Source organism: Tinamus guttatus, unplaced genomic scaffold (assembly GCF_059628265.1).
Source record: "Tinamus guttatus ecotype Peru unplaced genomic scaffold, ASM5962826v1 Tinamus_guttatus_pri_ptg001602l, whole genome shotgun sequence".
NCBI classification, from domain to species: Eukaryota; Metazoa; Chordata; class Aves; order Tinamiformes; family Tinamidae; genus Tinamus; species Tinamus guttatus.
The window spans coordinates 796,324-819,012 of NW_028290136.1; the positions used below are offsets into that span (position 1 = coordinate 796,324).

Here is a 22,689-nt window from a genome sequence, read left to right on the forward strand (position 1 = left end):
GAGTGACTGGAAATAGAGTTTCCTAGGCCTTGGTTAGGCCAAATGATGAGAACAAATTCTACTAGTAATGCCACAATAAAAATGTTTCCTGCTTTGAAAAGGTTGTAAAATTGACCTCTATCAATTGAAGATGTGGTCCTGGATTAGATGAAGAGGTGACCCTCAGGTGCTGGGAAAAGATTTTTCATTTTCCTAGAAAAGACACAAAATACAAATTGGAAAAAGTAGTTTGGCTTAGGCTGCACTGGTACTTGTCCTCCTTATAATATCATCTCAGAGCTGGGAAGTTTAGCTAGTTTGTCCATCTTCATCCTAAATACAGACATAAATGCAATTTGCATGGCCAGTTGCTAAGGCTTAACCATAAACCTCTGAGCTATGGGCAGAATGATCTTATGCTTTGGAAAAAGAGGGGCAGAAAGCAATCTCTGTGCTGCTTCTCCCCAAGTGACTTTCAGCATTTCAGAGGGCATTTCATATCCTTTAGCTGTGATTGCAGTCCTATCTGCACACACTGAGCAGAAGCTATGCCAGGTACTCATATTAAAGCAGTTATTCAGTGCAAACACACTTATGTCCCTGGCAGGTTTTCATATCTGTCACTGTTAAAGTCATTTTGTTCATTTCTTGGATGTTAAATACCAATGACAGGATAAACTTTTTTTCTCTCTTACTCTATGGGAATATTAGAGCTCATCCCCAGGTGCCAAATTAAATGTGTTAATTGAATTGTTCATTAATTTAATTAAAACATGATAAAAGGAGCTGTGAAAGGCAAAAACGCTGCTGTCTTGTTGAAGTACTGCTGGGTAATTTTTGACCTCCTTTCCTTCTCTCTTTCAGTTCTGCGGGATGACTTCAGACAGAATCCATCAGACGTCATGGTAGCCGTGGGAGAGCCCGCTGTGATGGAATGTCAGCCCCCAAGAGGCCACCCAGAACCCACGATATCATGGAAGAAAGATGGGACCCCTCTAGATGACAAAGATGAGAGAATTACAGTAAGTATAAAAGAAAGATCATTGTTTGAAAACGTTCAGTGGCAAAATCAGTTAATCTAAGAGCTGTAGTTTCTTAAGCACGCAAGCCTCCAGCCATGCTGGAGCTCACTCCTTTCTTTGCCTTGGAAGCAAGGCTAATTGGGGTTAGGTGATAATGTGTCCTTCAGTCTTATGCTATTGCAAGCTATTCATTATATTCATTTATTTTGTATTTTTCTTCCATTTCATCCTCTTACAAATTTCTGCAAGCTAATAATCTGCCTTCTTTAGTTGGAAAAAAGGAGCCACTAGTAGTTTAGGTGAGACTTTTTTGTAATTCCTTCAAAAAGAATCAGTTTAGTAAAGTTGTGAAATGGATTAGAAAGGATAGTAAAGGCATTTCTTTAGAGAGAAAATGGCTTATCCCAGTCTCTCAAACTGAGGTGCTTTCTCATGAAAAAGTTGTTGCTATATTCATTTGTATCTGTAGCTTGCTAGTGCAGTGCACAATTATTCATGCATATGGAAAAAGCATCTTCTCAAATAAGAAAACTCATTCTTTTAGATTTTGACATATAAAACAATAAGCTATCGAGCCTAAATGACTTGTAGAAATAGAAATGAATAAGGAGTTCAAAAAACATTTGTATGCTGCCAACAAGGTGATCTAAATCATCTTTTCATATGGTGGGACACTGTATAATTTAAAAGTACACACCATATAGGATCCTGCTGGTCATGTGGTAGCATAAATGCAGATCAGAGGCATAGACACATTATACCTTAATCATGCCAAAATTAGTAAATCTGTAACAGAAGAACAGTTAAACCCCATTAACACGGGTGAAAAACTACAACTCTTGTTCGATATTTAGCGCCTGCCTCATTTCATTCTTTTCTTACGAACAAGACAAAGCTCCGGCATGCCGCGCTTGTGGTGTACACATAGACATGGTGCACATCTTAGACACCTGCTCTGATTGCAGTAACAAAAGGCATCCACCCTAGTAAAAAAAAAAAAAAAAGTTGCAATTTCCTTTTCAAGTTTTTCTGTATACTATTACAAGTGAATTGATTTGAGAAAAACAGAAGTTTCCAACGCTACTTTTGTCTTCGGAAAGTGCTTTCTAGACTTGCATTTTCTATTGCTCTACTTTATTCTCTTGAAGGAACTCAGGTGTTGTGTAGGGAAGCACCTTTCCTTTGTTATGCATTAAAACTGCTTCTCTCCCAGCTGTCGGAACAAAGACATGCCCAGGACTAGAGCAACTATCATGGATTGGCGTCACCACCTGTGCTTTATTAAAACAGGGCTAATGATGTAAAAATGATGGTTTTGTTTTCTGGTGATTATATAAGGTACTCTCCTACCTTGGATTCTTTCAGCATGACATCTGCTGGAGTTGTTTGGCGTTATCAGTTTCTGCCTCCAAAAACAAACAAATGGAAATGAGTTTTGATGTAGGTGTAGAGATACACTTGTTTTCCATGTGAGATAAGTGTTTGTGTTCAGAGGTGTAAATTAGCAGTGCTGAGACAGCTAGCTCAACATCATTAATTTACGTCATATTTGCCTGGCATTGTCTTAAAAAGCACTGTTAATATCATGGCCACTTCCTCACACAGATGGGAGACTACATTGTAATGCAGATTTACATTGACTTACAGCTGTAGCAGGATCTTGCCAAGTGGATAAATATGCATTCAGATGTGCATCTTAACAGCTTTGCAGTAACCATCTGTATTTCCTTGCTAGTCCTGCAAGACAAGGAGAGACTGGGACATGGAATGGGCAAGGCATTAAAGGAGAGATGGGTAAAAAGTATTAATGAGGAAACCTGACTTAGAATTGTTGCATTTCTATTCAGAGTCTTCTTTAGGCCATTTCTTTTTCAGTTTAATGACAGGAATGTAAGAATGAAATCAGTACAGTAACTGAAATAAGAATGAAGTTGCCAAATTTTAAGTGACAGACACCTCTTTTTAATATGAAACCAACCTTTTTTTTCAGAATGTTTTTCATTTGTGTTATTTGTTTGTTTTCATTTTTCATTGTGTTCAAAGTGAATGCATAGATCAATTAAAATGGTTGGCAAGATTCTCATTCAGATCAGTAAGACTAAATTTCAAGATAATTTACAAGTTATCTTCTTCTTTCTAAGCCATCAGTTACTAGATAACAAAATGGCTATATATATATATGTATGGGTGGAAGTGCGTCACAAATACGTAATAGCAGTGGGTATATTACCAATGGAAATATTTGTAGTGGCTCTACATTTAAAACATTTCCAGTTGTTTTCCTTCTTAAAGACTCGTTTGGCTTTGACTCATTGCAATTTTAAGAGATCTGAAAGTGTCAAAGGCTGTTTGAAATTCTAATATTAATACTTTCTTTTCTGACAAGAAATTTCAAATAAAGATTGTACTTGCTTTGGAATAGGGAGTAATACTTGACACTGCTTTTCTGACTCATATCTGTAAATCCTGCAAAAAGAGAGCATGTCCTTAAAGGAATCCTCTTGTAATTATTTGGAAACCTGTTTTTCTTCCAGGCAATGGGAACAGGAATCAGCAGAACTGGGCTTAACAGTTGAGTGTAAAGGGTGCCTGAGAAACAGAGGGGTGGTAGCTTGGTTCCTAACACGAAGTTTGAACCAGGAGATTGAGATAAATAGCAGTTAAATAAGATCCAAGTTAAGGCACGACTTCCTCTGGAATGCAATAAAAAGAAAATATTATTTTGTCCTGGTAGGGTTAAGGAAATTGATATGTTTATGTAGGTGAGATAATAAAAATCAAAGTAACCTTTGCATAGTTTTGGTCCATTTGCAGGGCAAATAAATGTGCTTTGAAGAGAAGTAAGTTTATATGTGTTTCAGGTTAAAAACAGTGGTGAATGGAATAAATAAGAAATGAAAGTAGGGTACAGGCGCATGGCTATCTGTGCTGGATTGCAGAAGCAGACATCCTCTTTGAGGGCAGCTCTCCCAGTGCTCCTCAGTTTTAACCCAGGTTGGGCTACGCGTAGGCTGTTCCCCGTATGCGTTTCCACTGGGTGCATCTGATGAGGTATCATTGTCAAAGCATTTTATTTTTTCTCCTTGCCCTTACACGTGTTGTCTATAAAGAGTTTTCTCAGTGCGTTGGAAGAAAACATGCTTTTTCTTGTGTGCATTCTTTGCGCCACATGCTGAAAGCGTGTGCTTGTAGATGTGGTTATTCCCTCTCCGCATACTGCAAATAAAGCAGGAATGAGAGTCTTGCTTGTGAGGCAAATGCTTATCTTACTTTTGTTGAACTGAGAAATAGTTATTATGAGACTGGAGCCAAACTGGTGAGATTCTGTGCACATCTAGTTAATTTTTCTCTGGGGATCATTGTAGAATCAAGAATCCCTCTTACAATACACGAAGCAATATATATATTAATATGTGTAGCTGAAAAGGAGTACTCCAGTCCTATCCACTGAATAGAACTAATTTCTCATTCTTGCATTGAAAAAAATAAAATGTGTTTTCCAAATTTCCTAAAAGAAATCTTCGGTAGGAGAAACTGTGCAACTCTCCTCTTGAAGCTGTGCCACTGCGATGAAAGAAAATAAAAGATCTGGACTATGAATAAAAGAGACAGTAGCTCACTGGGGCAGGGAATTTCCTCATCCCGTTCCAGACCTCCGTGCTGTTGCTGCATTTGCAATGGTTACCTTGCCCAGATCAAATTTGCAGGCCCAGAAATCCTTGGAGGGATTCTGGAGCAAGGATATAGGCCAGGAGCAAGGATGTAGGCCAGCACCGCTGGGTTCCCGGTATCCTCACCAGAAACGGGCAGGCTCCCAACCCCATCCGTCTGGCGGCCCTGTTTTATTAATCAGTTCATAGCTGAGCGTTCAAGGCGCTTACCTCGAAGGCAGAGCTGTGAGCTTGAATTCCCTTAGGCTGAGGAGGAGATGGAATCAGTCCTCTAGTTTCTGCTGACTGCTCTAATCCCTGAGTCGGGTCTCTCCAGACTTATTTTGTCTAGATAGAGCTGGCAGGAGCACCGGTAGCTTTGAGCGCAATGACTCGCTTGGGTGCTGACAGCAATTGCAGTGGCAGCAGGTTGCTGGTGGGCCCATGCCCCCCTACAGGAAGTGGGTCGACATTTGCTTTTCTACCACCTTCTGGTTACAGCTCAAAACCTCCCTGCTGCTTTCCTGCCTCCCAGCACCATAGAGAAACGTGCGCCTCATTCTCCATCTCTGTCTCGCAAGCTGTCCCTCCATCCACATAGCCTCTTCCTCCCGCTTGGCAAGCCCCACTCCAGGTCATCTGTTTGGTGCCAACTGCTTGTGCAGAGGTACTAATTTGGAAGCTCAGATAAGCAAAGCCTCCTGCTGCATGCAGTGATGCGTAGGCACTCTTCCCTCGGTGGTATTTTGATGTAACTGTGATCTGCAATGCGTACAGCGCTGTCTGTCTGTGCTAGGTTTGCTCGAAGCCTCCCTCAAGGAACTTGGTTGCTGCTTCGCCCGCTTTGTGAATCCCAAATGGGGCTGCTTGTGCAGGAGATGCTGACATCAGGAGCTTAACCGAGGTGCTGGCACCTCTGGGCATATCTCCAGGCAAAGGCTGGAAAAAATTACAGACTCTCAGGAGCTCAGAGGGTTCAAAGAGGACATTGTGGATCTCTCATCTAGACAGAGGAACTCACAAGTGCTTTTGGGCCTCTCTCAATTTGTCTCATGTTTTAGGGGCAATGCCTACTTAATAAAACTGAAACCTGAAAAATCACAGTGCAGACAGAGTGCCTGTAATTATCAATACTTGCCCTGTGGGAGAATGCCTGCGTATCTTGCAAAAGCTCCAGAGCACCTCCGTGTCTGAGCCGGGATTAGAAGCCAGAGCTTCCCAGCCTCTGTTCCTGCCCCTTGCCCAGCCTTAGCCCCCGCATCTGGATGCAGCTTAATTGTTCATGGTGTGGGTGGTGGAAGAAAGGAACTATGCATACTGAACATGAATTTTTAATAGGGAAAATCTTTTACATATACATGAAAAAGGGTGGTGGTACCAAAAAAAGAAACCTTTTGTAACTGAAAACAAAAAGCAAAGCTCTTGCACTGGAACTTCGGTGCAATACTGTGATTGCAATTTTTCCCCCTTTCATATTAAGTCTTATCTTTCATTTATCCTGAATCATCCTCATTTGATTTTTAAAAGGAAAACCTCAAGAAGCCATTTATCTTTCCTTGTTCAAGATTCTTAGCTTTTAAGATCAAAGTTACAAGATGAATAATGCATACAGGATTTCATTCTTTTTTTGTGTGTGGCTGTCTTGTGACATCAACAGTTCTGAATGACTTACACTCTTATTTCAGATAAGTTGTAACTTGAATTCCTGATTCCTATTTCTTATCCGGGCCCTGAAATAGCACGTCAAAAATATGAGGCAGCGGTGGTGTCTTGCACAGAGCTATTTTTACACAATGGAGTGATGAAATGTTTCGGACAATATGCAAAAATAAAGCCTCTGATCTACTGCAACAGAAGCACCTCCTTCCTTCACAGGAAAACATTTGATATATTTGCCTGATTTTGTTTGCTAATGAATTACCAAAAAGAACTTGGTTCATTCTTCTTGCTGGAGGCCATTTACAGCCTCATTGTGCTTTGACAAATTCAAAAATATGTAGGTGATCCCAAAATCATTTTAATCGTAATAAGAAAGAAAAAAAGGAACTGAAGAAATTACTATGATTACAATGTATATTGTTAAAAAAAGGGATTTTTTTGTTTGGAGGGAACATCAGAAAAAAAGTAGGAATTAATTCCCTATTTGCCAACAGGCCCTTTCTTTCAAAAGATAAATTGCAGTGAGAAAAATTTCAGAGACTAGATGAATCAAGAAACAGGAAGGAAAAATGGATGGAGTGCAGTTTGTTTTTTGTCAGGAATAATGCTCTCAGCTCTTTAAAACAGCCATGCTCCAGCCACGCTGTCACATAGCTATGTTCCCATAGTAATGTTAGGGTGCTGCTCTCAGTTCATTCAAGGTGTTTATCCTGATTTCTTTCTCCTCACTTTCTCACTTCTTTCTTTTTCTGGGCATTCTCTTTTTTTCTTTTTTTTTAATCAATTTCTTAATCTTTATTCCAACACTCCTCCAAAGAGGTTTTTTAATTATATATAAGAGGAATGAATATTCTAGTAGAAAATAAAATACTTGCTCCTAGGAAAACATAGTGTACAAGAAACTAGATCACGGGCTGGGTACACATTGAAGAAAGCAGTAGGGTAGGGGGCTAAGTAAGTACGGTTAAGTGTTTTATTTCATTTTAATTGTTTTTCTTTTTTGAGCAGATTAAAGGGCAGGCAGCAATTTCCTATATGCCTCAGGAGAGTTAGAAAGAGAAGTGTATTTTTTCATCTGATTCCCAATATGTATTTGGTCCTCCCAGCAATTTCCTTTCTTCTCAGCGCTTTCTCTCCATTCTCCCTCTTTTTTTTCTCACTTCCTGAGAGGTTTGGCTCCCCACTATAACTTTCCTTTTCCTCCTTTTACTGATCCCTCCATCACTGGCTTCCTCAAGAATCAAGAGCAGGTTTTGTTAATGATTTATATTTCTTCTGTTATTAATATTGCTTCCTCTGGCAACACAACTGGAACTGCTGTGAGTTAACTTGGCACCCAAAGGGGAAAAAAATGCAAAGCATTGTCAAAATGAATTTGGAACCACATAGCTATCCCAGAGGACAACAAGAATGTTTTTAAGTCCTGCTGTTTTTTACTCTGAATTTTTCCCAAATGCGACATTGTTCTTCTATGTTCTCCCTCACATCTCTGTTTCAGGGTCCCGCTCAATCTTGCTAGGTTCCATTTGCTCTTCAGGTTCTTTAGTACACACAAACCATTCATAATCTATCTACTGGCCAGTCTTCCCTGTTGGCTCTTTGGACCACGACATGTCCTTGTGTTGTCTCCTGAGTTATTCACAGGGCAAATTTCTTGCCTTGCACCTCAGTCCTCCCCACATTCTTGCTTCAGCCCTCCTGTGTCTGAGCCACTCTGGTTTCTTCACATTTGCATCTCCAGTGAAGTGTTCCAACGGTGTCTTCTACCATGCTGTAACTTACCATATCGCTTTTATACTGTTGCAGCGATATCTGAGCCCTTTTCCCTGCTACGTTAATCTTTATGGCTAGCATTAATTGCACTATGTTAGTAGTTCAATTAGTTTTGTGCACTGGGAGAGTTTCCGTTTGTTTGTTTGTTTTAACTGAGTCATAAAACCATGACCCTCCTCTACAGAAGACCCTGCTTTTCTTGGAAAACTGCAAAAATCTGACTAATTGCTGTAGCCTGAGTACCATTAAATAATTGTTGACATTAACAAAAGAGTAAGAGAAAATTCTGAGCACCAGATTTTCTGTCTGGAGGACATACTCATTGTCCTCTTTATCCTCTTCCACCCCATGCAGAGGATGCCATCCTCGCATCTTATTTCACACTCAGCTCTGTGGGACAAAACTTTTCACCTCTTACTTTTTTGCGGATAGTGTCCAAGCCCAAGCACAGCTGTTAATAGTGACAGCTCCTGTTCATATAGGCATTGAGATAAATGTGCACTGAAAACCCCAGCCTATCGCCAGATCCCTCCCCTCGCAGCTCCTTGCAGGTTTGCCATTTTAAAGAGTGGGCTTTGTCGGGCAGATGTGAGCTCATTCAGTTTGCTCTTTGAGTCGAGCAGCAGCCATATGGCAGCGGTTACTGTGGCGCCGAGCCTGAGCTAATAAGCCCTGCTGAGAGACAGGCCCGCTCGCTCAGGCACCGCATTGTCCTACGGCGGCCACACAGCCTCGCGGAGCCGAGCGTGAAGGCAGGAGGAGCTTGCTTTGGCTTCCAGCTTCACGCTCCAAGCCAGGGCAAATGGCCTGAAAACACCCAGGCGGACTTTCCCTCCCTTCTCAATAGCATCTTGCACTCAGCTGTCTCTAAGACTTCTTTGGAAGAGCCAGTGGCTTTCTTCATTGGGGTGATGTGCTTGCTGCAAGAAAATGCCAGTTACCAGCTAATCTCCACTGCTTCTAGGTCATACTCAGTGCCAGAAGTTGTTCTAATCGATTTAAACAATTTGCTTTTAACCTGAGCTTCACCCACCTTCTATCAAGGTTGTTGTATAAAGGGTAAGGCCTGGCAGGCCATTCACTGGAACATCCTGACTGGAGGTTCCTTAGAAGAGCCTACACAGAAAAGCAAAACAAAATGAAAAAGAACAGAGGAGAAGGCCAGTGAACCAGTTCCTAGAAAATTGAACATTGGTAGAGAATAACCAGAATGACCCATCTTTTCCATATGCATCTCCAAAGGGTAATGTTGGTGGGTGGATTTACTGGAATGGGAGAGAGCATCATGATGCAGGGTGGCAAACTGGCAAGTATGCAGACTTGTATGTCTGCAAGTATGGGGAGCGTGGCAGGCCTGGTTAGGCCTGTGCTGGATTTCACACAGACTTTGATTTTTCGTTTAGGGCCAAAGTGACCTCCTTGTGTTTGCAAAGATAGGCTGTGAAATAACATAACTTGCTGTGTGGTCATTTCATTGCTGGCATTTTAAACCAAGTTACTGTTGATCCCTGTGTCAGAAAATCGTTTTCTTGCTACAGCTAAGAGTTGCTATTCCTTCTGTGTTCTCACCACCTTCAAAAATGTTACTTTTGCATCAGTGGTGCACATTGCTTCAGCTATTTGATTTTCTTTCTTGCCATTTAAAATGTGCTGGGCGTGAAGACGTGTAATTATGGTTTCTCTGTATTGTTTGACCCAGGAAAAATCAGGGTACTCCTTTCTGTGAAATAAATACGCATCTTATTTTACAATGTTTTCTCCTTTTAAATGAAAATAAATAAATATCTTAATAAATAAAAAGCAAGTTCTCCTGCAGATGCTCTACTGACTTAAAAGAGTTGGAAAGCTCCTTGACTGAATCAAAACTCTCCACGGATTTCTTTGTCCCTGGTCGTGAACTGATGACCTAGATAATAAAAGAAAATAAATGCCTGCAGCAAATAGGATATGTGTTAGATATCTGAGTTTTGAGACTTCCAGTGGCCTACACATTAGACTATGAGGATTTTCTTGTTAAAATGGCTTATTGAGAGTTTTGAACCTCTGGGACCATCTGAAATGATAGAAGTGGAGTCTGGGAAGCTTCTCCTGCTTAAAAAAAAAAAAATCAAAGAAAAACAGGTGGCTGCTGTCTCAGACTAGGTTACTTGAGATATCCAGAGCATGCAGAGCTTTATGATTTGAATGGCCAGGAGCAAAGGTGATTTATTATGCTGAGAAAGTAAGTCCTTTGTTATGTTTAGCTGATACTCCACTTGTTGTTTTTGGGGGGATGGGCAAGGGAGATGAAAGAGGATGTGGGAGGGAAATTGTTTCTCCATTCATTTTGTTCTCTTAATGAAAAAGAAACACTTTTGTTTGCTTGGCTTTTTTTAAGCAGTCAGGAAGGAAGACTTTGCTTGCCTTGTGCACAATAAAGATGAAAATTAGTTTTAGAAAGTAATTTCTTCTCCTGCGCTCCCCATATCAGCTGTATGGAAATCCAAAATGTATAGTGTGGACATCCTCCTCTGAGTCAGAAATCCATCTTTGGAAGGACTCTTCTTCTTAGTGTCTTTGGGACTGCTGCGTTGTGGGCCTTTTCTGATTGCAAATCATGGGCAAAAGGTGTGAGAGACAAAGCAATATTTGAAGAATCAAACTTCTAAGAGCCCTTTAAGCTAAAAGTAAAGTTTTGAATCACATGCTGGAAAAAAAATCTATCGAGTATACAGGAAATATTATACCTTCGTGAAGCACAAAAACCTGTCGCACTGAATGCTAGTCTTTTCCTAGGGCTACAAGTTGTATTAAGTGAAAAAGGGAAAATAATGAATTTATTCCTTACTTTCTAGAGTCTAACCATGTTCAGTGATCAGAATTTACCTATTAAGGTGGTATTTTTTTCCCATGAAAAGTATGTGTGTTTTGAAGCTGCAGAAAGATACTCTTACATGGGCCCTGTTCAGCCTTTATTTTCCTAGTCCTGCTGTTTGGTCACTGGAAACAGCTTAAGATGCAGTTTGCAGCTTGAATGGCTTATTCCTTCCGTCTTTATTATTACTCATGTTGACCTGAGGATGAAAGGCACCCAACATGTCAGATCTGCTGAGCATTATGACCATTCCCAGACAGACTGACTCTCATGCTCTGGGTCTACCACGGGTACACTCAGTACACTAAACATCACGGGAAGCCTGGAAAATGTCTAGTGCACGGTGTGGCATGCGCGGTGTGTGCAGGCACAAGCATGGCGAGCACAGAGGATCCCAGCGTATCAACTGTGCACTAGACGTTTTCCAGTCTTCTCATGTTCTTAAGTTCAGATTTCTGGACCTGTGAGTCTTTGAAACAGAAGTCCAAGACCAGAGAAAAACTTAAGTAAACACTTGCATTTGTAGACGGAAAATATTTCCATCCAATACAGAGTGAAAGACCTTTTAACAGGCAACTATCCAACCAAAATCAGTGGTTTATGTGTGGCAAGTCTGTATTAGTGAAGTGAATCGACCCGCCTCCTAACTGGTTCTGTTTTCCAAACACTGAAACCCTCTACTTCTGGGGAAGAACGTGCATTCTTGCTCTTGAAAGTCTCTAGTGGACATTATAAATGTGATTGTTTTTGGCATTTTTTGTTATTCCTAGTCACTTGCTCACAGCAGCAACCACATGTTGTCACTTAAAATCTGAATATCAGATAACTGCTAACTGAGACTTTATTGTTTATCACGATTTTTTTTAAGAATTAGTTTTGTAAAGTAAAAATGATACTAGCTCTAAAAGCATGTTTAATAAAACCTCAACAATCTGTGTGCTGAGTTTGCAAATATTATGTTCACATAATCAAAAGAAAAATGTAGAATAAAAATAATGGAGAAGAACAGTGCCCATTTTTGGAGCCTTGAACAGATGTAAGTGATTAGAGCTTCTTGTTTGGTTTGCTTTGATTTTTTTGGTCTATTTTTTGAAAGTTCTGTCAACTTCATTTTTGCTTATTTCACTTTGTTTGGATAGTTTTGCCTTACTAAATTTCCTGTGATGCTTCTGGTTATATGAAAAGTCTAGTCCAAATCACAGCACTACAAAAATAATAATTTTTCAGTTCTTGGGTTTCCTCAACCCAACAGAGTACTTCTCTCTCTCCAGGTAATAATATACTCTCAATTGCTTACTGCCAAGTTCAGATACTCACCATGTGCAATAGCGTGGGACTAGCATACACATTGCTGGGTGTTATTCCAGACTCCTGTGTAATCTTATGCAGGACCAAGCCTGCCTTCTTCTGGTTTCAGAAAAGAAAAGAAAAGAAAAGAAAAGAAAAGAAAAGAAAAGAAAAGAAAAGAAAAGAAAAGAAAAGAAAAGAAAAGAAAAGAAAAAGAAAAGAAAAGAAAAGAAAAGAAAAGAAAAGAAAAGAAAAGAAAAGAAAAGAAAAGAGAGAAAAGAAAAGAGAAAAGAAAAGGGGAAGGGAAGGGAAGAGAAAAGAGAAAAGAAAAGAGAAGAGGAGAGAAGAGGAGAGAAGAGGAGAGAAGAGAAGAGAAGAGAAGAGAAGAGAAGAGAAGAGAAGAGAAGAGAAGAGAAGAGAAGAGAAGAGAAGAGAAGAGGAAGAGAAGAGAAGAGAAGAGAAGAGAAGAGAAGAGAAGAGAAGAGAAGAGAAGAGAAGAGAAGAGAAGAGAAGAGGAGAAGAGTTCCTTATCTAGCTGTGGATCATTTGTTGCTTATATTTTTGCTGTATTTAGCAATTATTTTTTTCCCCTCCTCAGAAATCATTATCTAACAAGAATCTGTTTGGACATAGACACGTAAAGATTGTTCCATTTTTAAAGCAGGAGTGTGGGCAGCTCATTGTACTTGAGTCTAATTATACGAATTTTCTTCTAACTCAACAGATTTTTTTTTCTTTTTTTTTTGTTTTGCCTCTGTCTTTGCTGCTGTTGTCAGTCATCTGCTTGCCTCTGTTGGACCTCCTTGTTCTGCAAGGAGGATAAATCACTCTGATATCAAAGGGTGAAAAAGTACTTTTTTTCCTCTGCAAGGTTGAAAGAGAAACAAACTTCCAGGGAAAATAATGTGGTTAAAAAAAAAAAAAAAAAAAAAAAAAAAAAAAAAAAGCTTGAGAAAGCTTTCCTGAAGTAGGTCCTGGATTTTTTTCTTGGATTAGACATACTGAATTTTGAAACTAGCCATAGAAATGTGTGCTTATATAACCTTGCCTTCTCTTGCAAAATTTGAAGCTTGGCTTGGAGAAAATATGTGTGATTTTTTGACTGTAGTTTTAAAAACTTTTCCATTGTGACTTTTCCAACTTGTTGTTGTGTTATTCAGAATATGAATTTTTGAAAGAGAAATGTGTTGACATAATAATGCTGTTTACCTGCACCCCACCTTGCCCTACCTCATTTTAAACTATAGATTTTGCTTTTCCAATTCACCTGCAGCTCTTTGGCTCTTCAGTCTTTGAACTCTACTGTTTAGTTCAGGCTTTTGTCTCCCCTTTTTTCTTTTTTTTTTCTTTTAAACTTGACACAAATCAAGTAGGAAAAAAAAAAAAAAGTTGCTTGTTCGATGTCTAATGTTACCATAGAAGCTGCAAGTGTCTGACTGGGGTCGTGGTGTAGTTCATGGTAGATATTCCAAATGGCAGGAATGAATGGTTCTTTTTTTCTCTCAGGCCTGTACACTGAATAGAATTAAAAATACACCATTTTGTCTCTTTTTTTCCGCAAGAGTGTAAATTAGTGGTAAAAGAGCTTTAAAAGTGAACTGCAAACCATTTTCTCTGAGAGAACATTATCGTAAAATGAAGCCCTGAGGCATAAGCTCTCCAAGCTAAGCAGAGCAGATCCCTTATGCTGCTGCTGCAGTCTTCCTATGTGATTTTTAGCAAGCCGTGAAGTTGTTCAGTATCAGCATTTCATAAGTTGGGAAAGTGAATTCATTTGTACCTGTGAAACACTTCGAAATTCTTACAACATCGTGGCTTTGCACCGCTTTACCAAAGTGCAAAGCGCTGGTACCTTCTGTATCATGAGCTAGCTGTTCTTTGCACATAAAACAGGAAGAAGTAGTATCTTCATTCACATACCCAGACCATGCACCACTCCAAATGTTTATGACTGCAGAAATGCTTGCAGGATCTAGCTCCAGTGTAAATATTTTGAGATTTTATTTTATTTTAAAGTAAACTTTTCTTCCCTGTACAAATTGTATGCTAAAGTGTCGCAGTGGTTTTGAAGTTAATGTCCCTTGAAGCCTGGGACCTTAAACGTTTATTAATAAGCTAGGAATTACTTTGTAGTAGGTTCTTTGCATGATTATAACTCCCATGGAGATTGGCATTCATAAAGACTATATGATTAGGATGTTCTATGCAGATTCAGTTTGTGCACATCCTGTGCTCTCAGTGTGAAATTCTGGCATTACTGAAATCAGTGTGAATATTACCAGTGACTTCCCTGGGACTAACATTTCACCCTTTTCATGAGAGCATATAGTATCATTTAAAACAAGTGAAAAGCTCCTTTTTGAAGTGCTAAATGAGATGAGGTTCATCATCTTTTTGTTGTTGTTGCTACTTCACTGTTTGTTGCTTTTGGCTTGTTTATCATTAGGATAGTTTCCTTTTATCAGCTGGAGTTTTATGGGCATACTGCACTTTTGTTTCTCATTTTTTTTTCCTAATGAGTCTTCTGCTAAAATAATTTAATGGTTAAGTTTTTAGCTGATACCTCCTGCATTTCTGATTCTTAAATACTAAGAACTGCTCAACTGGAAGTGGCAGTTATTGTCTTTTATTTTGTTAAGAAATTATAACCTAATTTGAAGCTTTTGTTCTGGAGCTAAGAAATCTAGGTTTGGCAGTGTGAGGAGAAAACTTATGTCAGCAATCTGGACATTTTAAGTTGAACGAACACAGGGAAATAACTTTTAATATTTGCAAAATGTTTAGGAATAGATGGAATAATCCCAGCAAATAAGCCTGAAGGCCTGCCTTGCTAGCTGTTTTTTATTTGAAAATAGAAGGTGACCTGTGAAAATATTTGTCTTTGGGAGTTCAGCAGGTGGAGAACCACATTATCCATACGTTAACCATCTCAATAAATGCCATTTCTTATACTGTTATGAATATAAAGTTCAAGAAAGAATGCAGCTCTTAATCTTTTTGAGAGATAGATATCTCAGACTGCTGTGTCAGCCTCTTCAAGCTGCACTGCCAATAAGTCTCAGATTTACCTTGGGGGATCATCCCCAGGGATGCCAGCTGAACCTTTGACCCTTCTGTTTTGGCTGTCACCAAGGTTAACACATCATTACAACTCACAGTGTTCATTCCTGCGTTCGGGATGCCCGAACAGTTTCAAATAACTTAAATCAGAAGCCTCTGTCTCTTACGGTTGTTTTGCTGGAATATGTTTTGTTCATTTTTGGGACTGAATTATGTTTCTAATTTATTTTGTGTAAAAAAGCAGATGTGAAACTTAAAAACTTATGTTACATCCTTGCTTTTCCTGAATGATTAAAATAATGATTATATAGCTATAAAGTAAAATTAAAATTTCAGGAAGCACTTTACTTTTGCATTTGAAAATCAGCAGCTGCATACCAGTGCAAAACAGTGTATGGTTACAGCCCAAAGGACCTCACTAAGTATTGGCTTTGTGGGATAAATTCTAGTTATTGACATGTTAGTGGCACTTTCTGTGTTTGGATTTTTGCTACCAAGATAACAGCTTGGATACTTAGCCTCCTATGGTTAAGATGAGTTTTGATCTGCCAACCTAGAGACTTATATTTGCACATTTTAGTGTTATGTTGATACCTAGTCAAAGGAACTCTCATAAAAGACACATCTGTTGACGCAGATTTTCCTAATGTGTAGTAAAATCATTATCTTAATACATCGTTCCCTGTAAGTGTGCTGTAAGCAAACTTCATCTTTTGGTCAAGAATATCCTCTGATACAACAAATATGACATTTGACCGAGCCGATCTGCTCCTGGGTGCTGCTATGTCCATCAGTTTTGTGTTCATAAAATGGTAAAAGGAATAGATATTAAACCAATCTTATTCTCTCTCCTCCATTTTTTCATATAACTTTCACGTATTCTCATTAGAGAATTAACAGTAGCCAATATTGAAATGTTTTATAACAATATTTTTAATATGATCTATTTATTCAGCTATAGTAGGAAATGCCAAACCATTTTTGGTTCCACCGATGGAAGGGATGACTTTTAATTCCACACACACACACTCTGTCTCTCTCTCTCTCTCCTTGATTATACCTTTCTTCTTTTCCTTACTGCCCACAAAGTTCAGTTTTTTAAACAGGTCTCCGAGTGTTAGGCCTGGCTTGGCTGTCTGCAGCAGTTAGACTGTACACTAAGTTGTCCCACGTTCCCTTCATATTCAGTTGGGAGAGGTGAGACATTTATTAGTGGGGGAGTGCTGGGAGTGCCGTGTGCTTCCCTGTCCCCTCTCGACCTTCCTGAACACACCGCTTTGGGTAGCAAGGCTTACATGGCTTCTTGCTTTCACTTAGAGTCATGTCATTTTCCGCCTCTTTTCAACCTCTCTGGAGGCTGACAAAAATCAGCGTAATAACCGTGTTAACACCAGGTAGCAATGATACCACCAGCTTTTCCCTTCGGTAGCTTTTGAATAGTAGATGGTAATGACACAAAAGAGCTTTCTGAAGTGTTTTTTACTTAACCGTGCAATCACAGCATATAGTAAAAGAACCGACACTTTAAACCGGCTTGGTGCATGCATGCATATCCGACTAACTGAGCATCCAAACGTTCTTCCTGCTGCAATTCCAGGTGTGCAGCTTGCTCAGATTCCCCCTTGGGAAGTTCCTGGTCTTGCAGTCCTTGGGAAGGCGTCCATCTCATTAGACCCGCTTCCTGCTTTGGTTTCTGCTCCTGGAGCGCAGGCCGCTGCTTCAGGCTCCCATGATGGCAGGCTCAGCAGAGGGCCGGGCCGCAGTTTCGGCAGGAACCGCTCCTCAGGCTTTGCTGGAAAGCAGTCTTTGGGATCATAAAAGCTCATGACGCTTTCTCTGCGGTATGTTTTCCAGCAATCCTGCAGCGCAATTAGCTTGCTGTGCAAACAGAATGAGCCTCTGCCAATCTATAAGACATTATCGCAGGCAACTGTAACTACAGTATTTGCAGTATTTTAATCCTGTGGGCACAGGATGGCCTCTATGTCAGATTGCTCTTCCAGCAGATGTTTGGAGGTGTCACTAATAATATCCATAGTACAGTCCTTGTAAGTCTTGCAGAAAAGTTTGCATCTAATAGAATTTTGAGATACTCCTAAAATTTCAGTACTCAAAATTCAATATGCAGAAATTTAAGAGTGGTTTAAGCATTGTTCTGCAATTTAGAGAACAATATTCCACCAAGTATTTCTGAGGAAAACGTGGCATTGAAACATGTCCATTTAAGTCACTAAACCAAAACTGAGCCTGGCTGAAATGGCTGTTTCTTTAAAAAAATCTCATTAAGGAAGGAAACTTTTAAAGATTTTATGTCACTTTTGTCAATTGTGCGGTAGTTTGTGCAAATGCAAATGTTTGGAAAGTAAGGGAAGCCATCAGAACTCGTTTTATTAGCCTTATGTATCAATCATTCTCTGAAGTTCTCACTTTTCGTCATGACAATCTTCCATTTTCGGGGATTTGGGCTCTTTTTTTCCTTCAAAAAAAAAACAACAATGTTGCTTTTTTAGAAAAAGTCAGTATGAAGAACATGAAATATAACACTTAATATAGTTGATAAAGTCTTTTCTCGACTGATTATTTTTAAAGTTATCACATTTCAGGATTTTAGAAGACTGAGGCTGCTTATTGATAAGCTCTTTTGTTTATGTAGTTGAGAACAAGGCAGTACTTTGGATACAGACTTTCGTGTCTGTTCAAGTATATTAATTTTTCCAGCACTCTTTAGTGTATTTTTTGTTTCTTTTTGTTACTTTTCTTTGAAGTGCATGAGCATGGGAGGAAGTCAGCAAAGGAAAAATTTGCAGTGAAAGGAATTGAGAAGTGCCAGTCACAAAAATATTTTTTTTTTTCCCGCAAATGTGCAAAAGCAAATGTGTAGGGGGTAGGGTGCAGTTGTCATCAGAGGGGCTACAGCTTCCAAAGCGGGATTGCAGCACATTTGTCTGATAGTCACAAGTGTTGAGTATCTCCGTATTTACACCCAGCTACCTCACTGAGCCATCTGCCTTTGAAAAAACTTGGGCAGGGGCTTAAGCAGATGAGTCCTTTAAAAGGGCTAGAAAAGGTGTATATCCTTTCCTTTTGTCATGCTAAATAGCTGGCTAAAAGAGTTAATGCCTTTTAAAAGTTAAATAATTAATTCAGAGTGGATACTCTTTCTTTTTTTTATAAATCTGTTTCGGAGGCTTAGTGTGGCTTTTCCTGAGTATTTGGGGAGGAAAGTTTACTGTGGAAATGCTACAGCAGTTTTAAACTTCCTGCCAATGTAATAAAAAAGTCAATTCATACCAAAGGAACCGAAATGTCATCAGGTTTTAATTAGTTTTCTCTAAATACCACTTCCTATTTATTATATATTTTTCATACCATTCACATGGAAGACATGCAAATTTCTTATGCATGTTAAGATAATGCTGGTTTAAAAAAAGGCTGGCACAGGGCCACAGGGAAGACTGGGAAAATGAAAGTGCTGAGTAATTTTAATTTCCGAGGCACTTTGCAAACCCTTGCTACCAACAGCAAACTGCCACAGACAGGAAACCCTGATTTCCATACAGAACTAGGCCAGCTTGCTCTTCATGTTGTAAATACAAATGTAAATAATAAATACTAAGTTAAGCAGCTGAGATTTCCAATACCCAAAACAATTTCACCTTACTTGCAGATACTTCCCCTCCCCCGCCCCCCTTTTTTTCCTGTCTTTTTCCTTTTTTTTTTTTTTTTTCCTCCTTTTTCGTTTCCTCCCGTCAATGGTGCGGTTGACAATAGGCTTTCAGCAGCAGAGAGGAGCAGCGAGACGCTGCTGCACGGGAAGCAATTACCGCCGCAGGGCGCCGGAGCCCCCCTCAATGGCTGGGGCAGCCCCTGGCTGGGAGCAAACAGGAGCAAAAGTGGCCAAGTATCACTGTATGGGGACATCATCTGCGTTCCACTTGGTTATAACCTCTCTTGGTTTCTTTGAGCCAAGCAGAGATGCCCAGGTAGGTCCCGCTTTCACCAACCGGGTGTGAGTCCCTGGTGATGAGAGGGAGCTCACGCTGGGGAACCTACGGAGATCTCTGCAGGTCACTCGCTGCTGTTCGAGTGTAAAGCAAGCGTGGAAGGAAAATAAAAATTAACAACATTAGGCTTCTGTGTGAGCTTGGGGAAACTGCGGGGGTTTGATCTTCGCCTCTCTGTGCCTGTTTTTTCCTTCCTATTCTTTGTAATTCTAAATGTTAAGATCTTCAGAGTATGGACGTTACCTGTATGTCTAATGTCCAGCATAGAAGCTTTGCAGCGTGCATTTAGTAATAACAATAATTTAAAAAAATAGTGAAAATGGTAATCAAATTAGTTTGTGGCTGACTGCAACTCCAGTTTCTCTGTATCAATCCTGTGGCATACAGCACATGTACAGGCTGCAGAAAATACATGGAATCTGGTGATTTATGACTTGCATGTGCTGCAGCTGACAGAGTTGCACTGATCGAAGAGTGAAATATGGCAGATAAATACATGTCTTTTGTGTTTAACTGCTTGTGAGAATTGAAGAATAGAGTGGGTGTGTTCTGTTTTTTTTTTTAAATATGTTACGCAAATGGCGCAAAAAGTTCTATATTTTCATAATTCTATGTCCAACATTGCATTACAATGCAATGGAGCTCTGCTAAAGTTAGGCTTGGTCAGATTAGAATGCACTAGAAATATAACTTGGGATTATGTGCTTTTTTGAACTGTGGTCGAATTTCCATGACACATGATCTTGGCCAAAAGTCAGAGAATCAGCAGGCTTCTAGTGTTTATATTATAAAATATGTTTTATAATTTTTCAAGGTTAAGTTTTGCAAATATTTCTGTGTCTGTAGTGTGAGCTAGGTAGCTATGACACTTCTTTGGCAGTAAAGTTGATTGCAGAGTTTCATAATAAAATACTTTGAATAAGAAGACAAATCTTTCTCCAGATTCAAAACTAAGAAAATATCAGCCTGAAAATACATTTTTAAAAATGTATTTTTCCTTTTCTGATAAACCTCTTGGATTGCTTTGATTCTCAGTTTGTATCCTATATTATAAGGAGCTCAGTTTTGCCCCCAGAGGATAGAAGAAAGGAAGGAAGGAATTAAGGAATTCCTCCTTCCCCTGGGCCGCTCTGGAGGCAGCTTGCGGGAGGAGGGCTTGCACAGACAATTGAGTGTCGGAAGTGAGACCGTCACAGGAAGGATCCAGGATCCTGTAATTCCAGTTCCCTCCAGTGAGGAGCCAGCCATGACAGCCAGACTCAAGGGATCATTCCCTTTCCTTGAGATAAGGAGGATCTGAGCAAAAGTTACTACAGCCCAGCAAAATTTATTTGTTGCAAGCTCAGTGAGCTGAAACTAAGGCTGAAATTAGTGATCTTCTGCATAATCTCATAGCAGAGAAAAAAAAAATTATTTCTATTCTCCCTTCTCAGACTGTGAGGATATTTTGGTGGTTGTTGTTTCAAAGTTAGTCTGCTTTTCATTCTAGTAAGCTCTGGCTTTTGTATTTTAAAAGCCTTTCAATTTCTTTTGGGTTTTCTTTGGAGGCCTGTGAACTACTACCTCAAAGCTCTTGATAACTTCAATCCTGCCAGACAAGTTCCCCGTAGAAGACCCTCTACCAGGACCTTGAAAAATTTGCGTATTTTTACACTGTGGTAGTGAGAGATCCTCACTCAAAGAAATGCCTTTCATCAGATTAGAAGACTTAGTGAAGTTTTTCTCTACCCATGCTTCTGAGCTTTGAAGTTGAAAATCAAAATTCTACTGTTGGAGATCCATATGTTGCACAGCTTCTCTTTGCTTTGTAACGTACAGGTCTGGTTGTTCCCTGGAAGTAATTTTATATCACAGTATCTTCCGGACTTGTCCCAAACTGATGTGAATAATAAATGGACATTTGGATCTGTCAGAGCATATTTGGAACTCTGCATTCTGTGTGTCCTGTCAGCAGAATTTAGGACATCTGAATATGATTTTTAGTGCTTGGTCACCAAACTCAAAATCTGTCTCATAAAAAAAAATCTGCCTCTGACTCAATATCCAAAGTTTTTAAAATGTTATAAGTAGGAAATATGCCCCATAATATTGAATCCTGTTAAATCCATATCACTGTCCACCTGGCCTAACTCCAGATTCAGAGAAGAAAGAAAACACGAGTCAATACCTACAATGGCAATTAGGACCAGAAATCCCCTTGAAATCAGCAGCAGAGTGCTTTGCCAAAGCATTTCCCCTGGCTTTTGCCCCGTTCAGGAATCACTGGCTCTGGCTGTGCAGGCAGGCCCCCGTGGTCTCTGGAGCGCCGGGCTGACACCACACTTAGCTTCTTTCTTGTGGACTTTTCAGCGCTGCCCTCATCTGCCTTCTGCAATGTAAACATGCTCAGTGGGAAAGAGGCTGCTAAATAACTTTATAGATTTGGGCTATATTGTTTCTTTCATGGTTAGCAGATAGGTATTTTTTTAAAGGTCTTAAAATTTGTGGTTTGTTAGGCTTTTTTTTCCCTATTACATCTGCGATACTTTAGGTAACATAATAAAAACCTGAGAGACGTTGTGTGGCTAATTAGCCCCAGTTGGTCTGGGATTTTATCCTTGGAGGTGTGTAAATAGCTCAGTGGTGGTGAAGCCTGAAAAAAAAAATCCTTTGTAACAGATACTTCAAATCATCTGACTTGCTTAAGGGGAGAGAAATGAAGACATACCAGACACTGAGTTCAATTCAAGTTCATTTTTATTTCTGATTTCAATCACTGATTGCAATGAAAGCGCTATATGCCCCAGCGCATCTAAGACAGATGCATGCAATGGCCTAAATTTACAATTTTACTGAAACATCTTAGTCTCAGTTACATGCGCATCATTCGCCTCGGTGTCAATGACAGTCTTGCTCACTTGTGTGTTCTACAATGCAGAAAGATTGGTTGTCTCCATAGATTTTCTCCTGACCCAAAGGATGTGCTTGTGTGTTGCTAATTAGTTTTATGGTTAGTACGTTTTCTGGAGACAGCAAATATTATAGTGAGAAGCCGTTTCAGAGGCAGGGAATTACTCCATGTTTTATATTTTTGGATCAGTAAAGCAGATTTAAGGCCATGGGGGTAGCTGTAAAAAGCTTTTGTTGTAGGAGGATTTTAATCTCAGTTTATAATAACAAAGGAAGTACTACATAATAAATATTTTGCATTATAGCTGTGAAAATGTTACAGGAAAGTATTTGACTAGTTCAAATATTTTCATATAAACATAGCTGTTCAGAAATTAGTTCTGATTAATATGAACCAATATGGCCTATTTTGAACTGAATCTTCCTTTGTGATTAACAAAAGCCAAATGCTTGTAGAAAGCAAATTTTAGATTGTTATCATTTTAAATTTCTAAAAGCTGTCTGCACTAAAA

The 22,689-nt window shown here is 39.5% G+C and overlaps 1 protein-coding gene across 1 annotated transcript in view; it reads left to right on the plus strand.

Annotated features, from left to right (window-relative positions):
• The window catches only part of ROBO1 (roundabout guidance receptor 1), a 498,318-nt gene that overhangs the window by 384,687 nt on the left and 90,942 nt on the right, over positions 1-22,689 (plus strand). Inside the window, exon 4 of the mRNA XM_088539356.1 lies at positions 844-1,001. Within this exon, the coding sequence (XP_088395482.1) occupies positions 844-1,001 (158 nt within the window). The remainder of the gene's footprint in view (positions 1-843; positions 1,002-22,689) is intronic.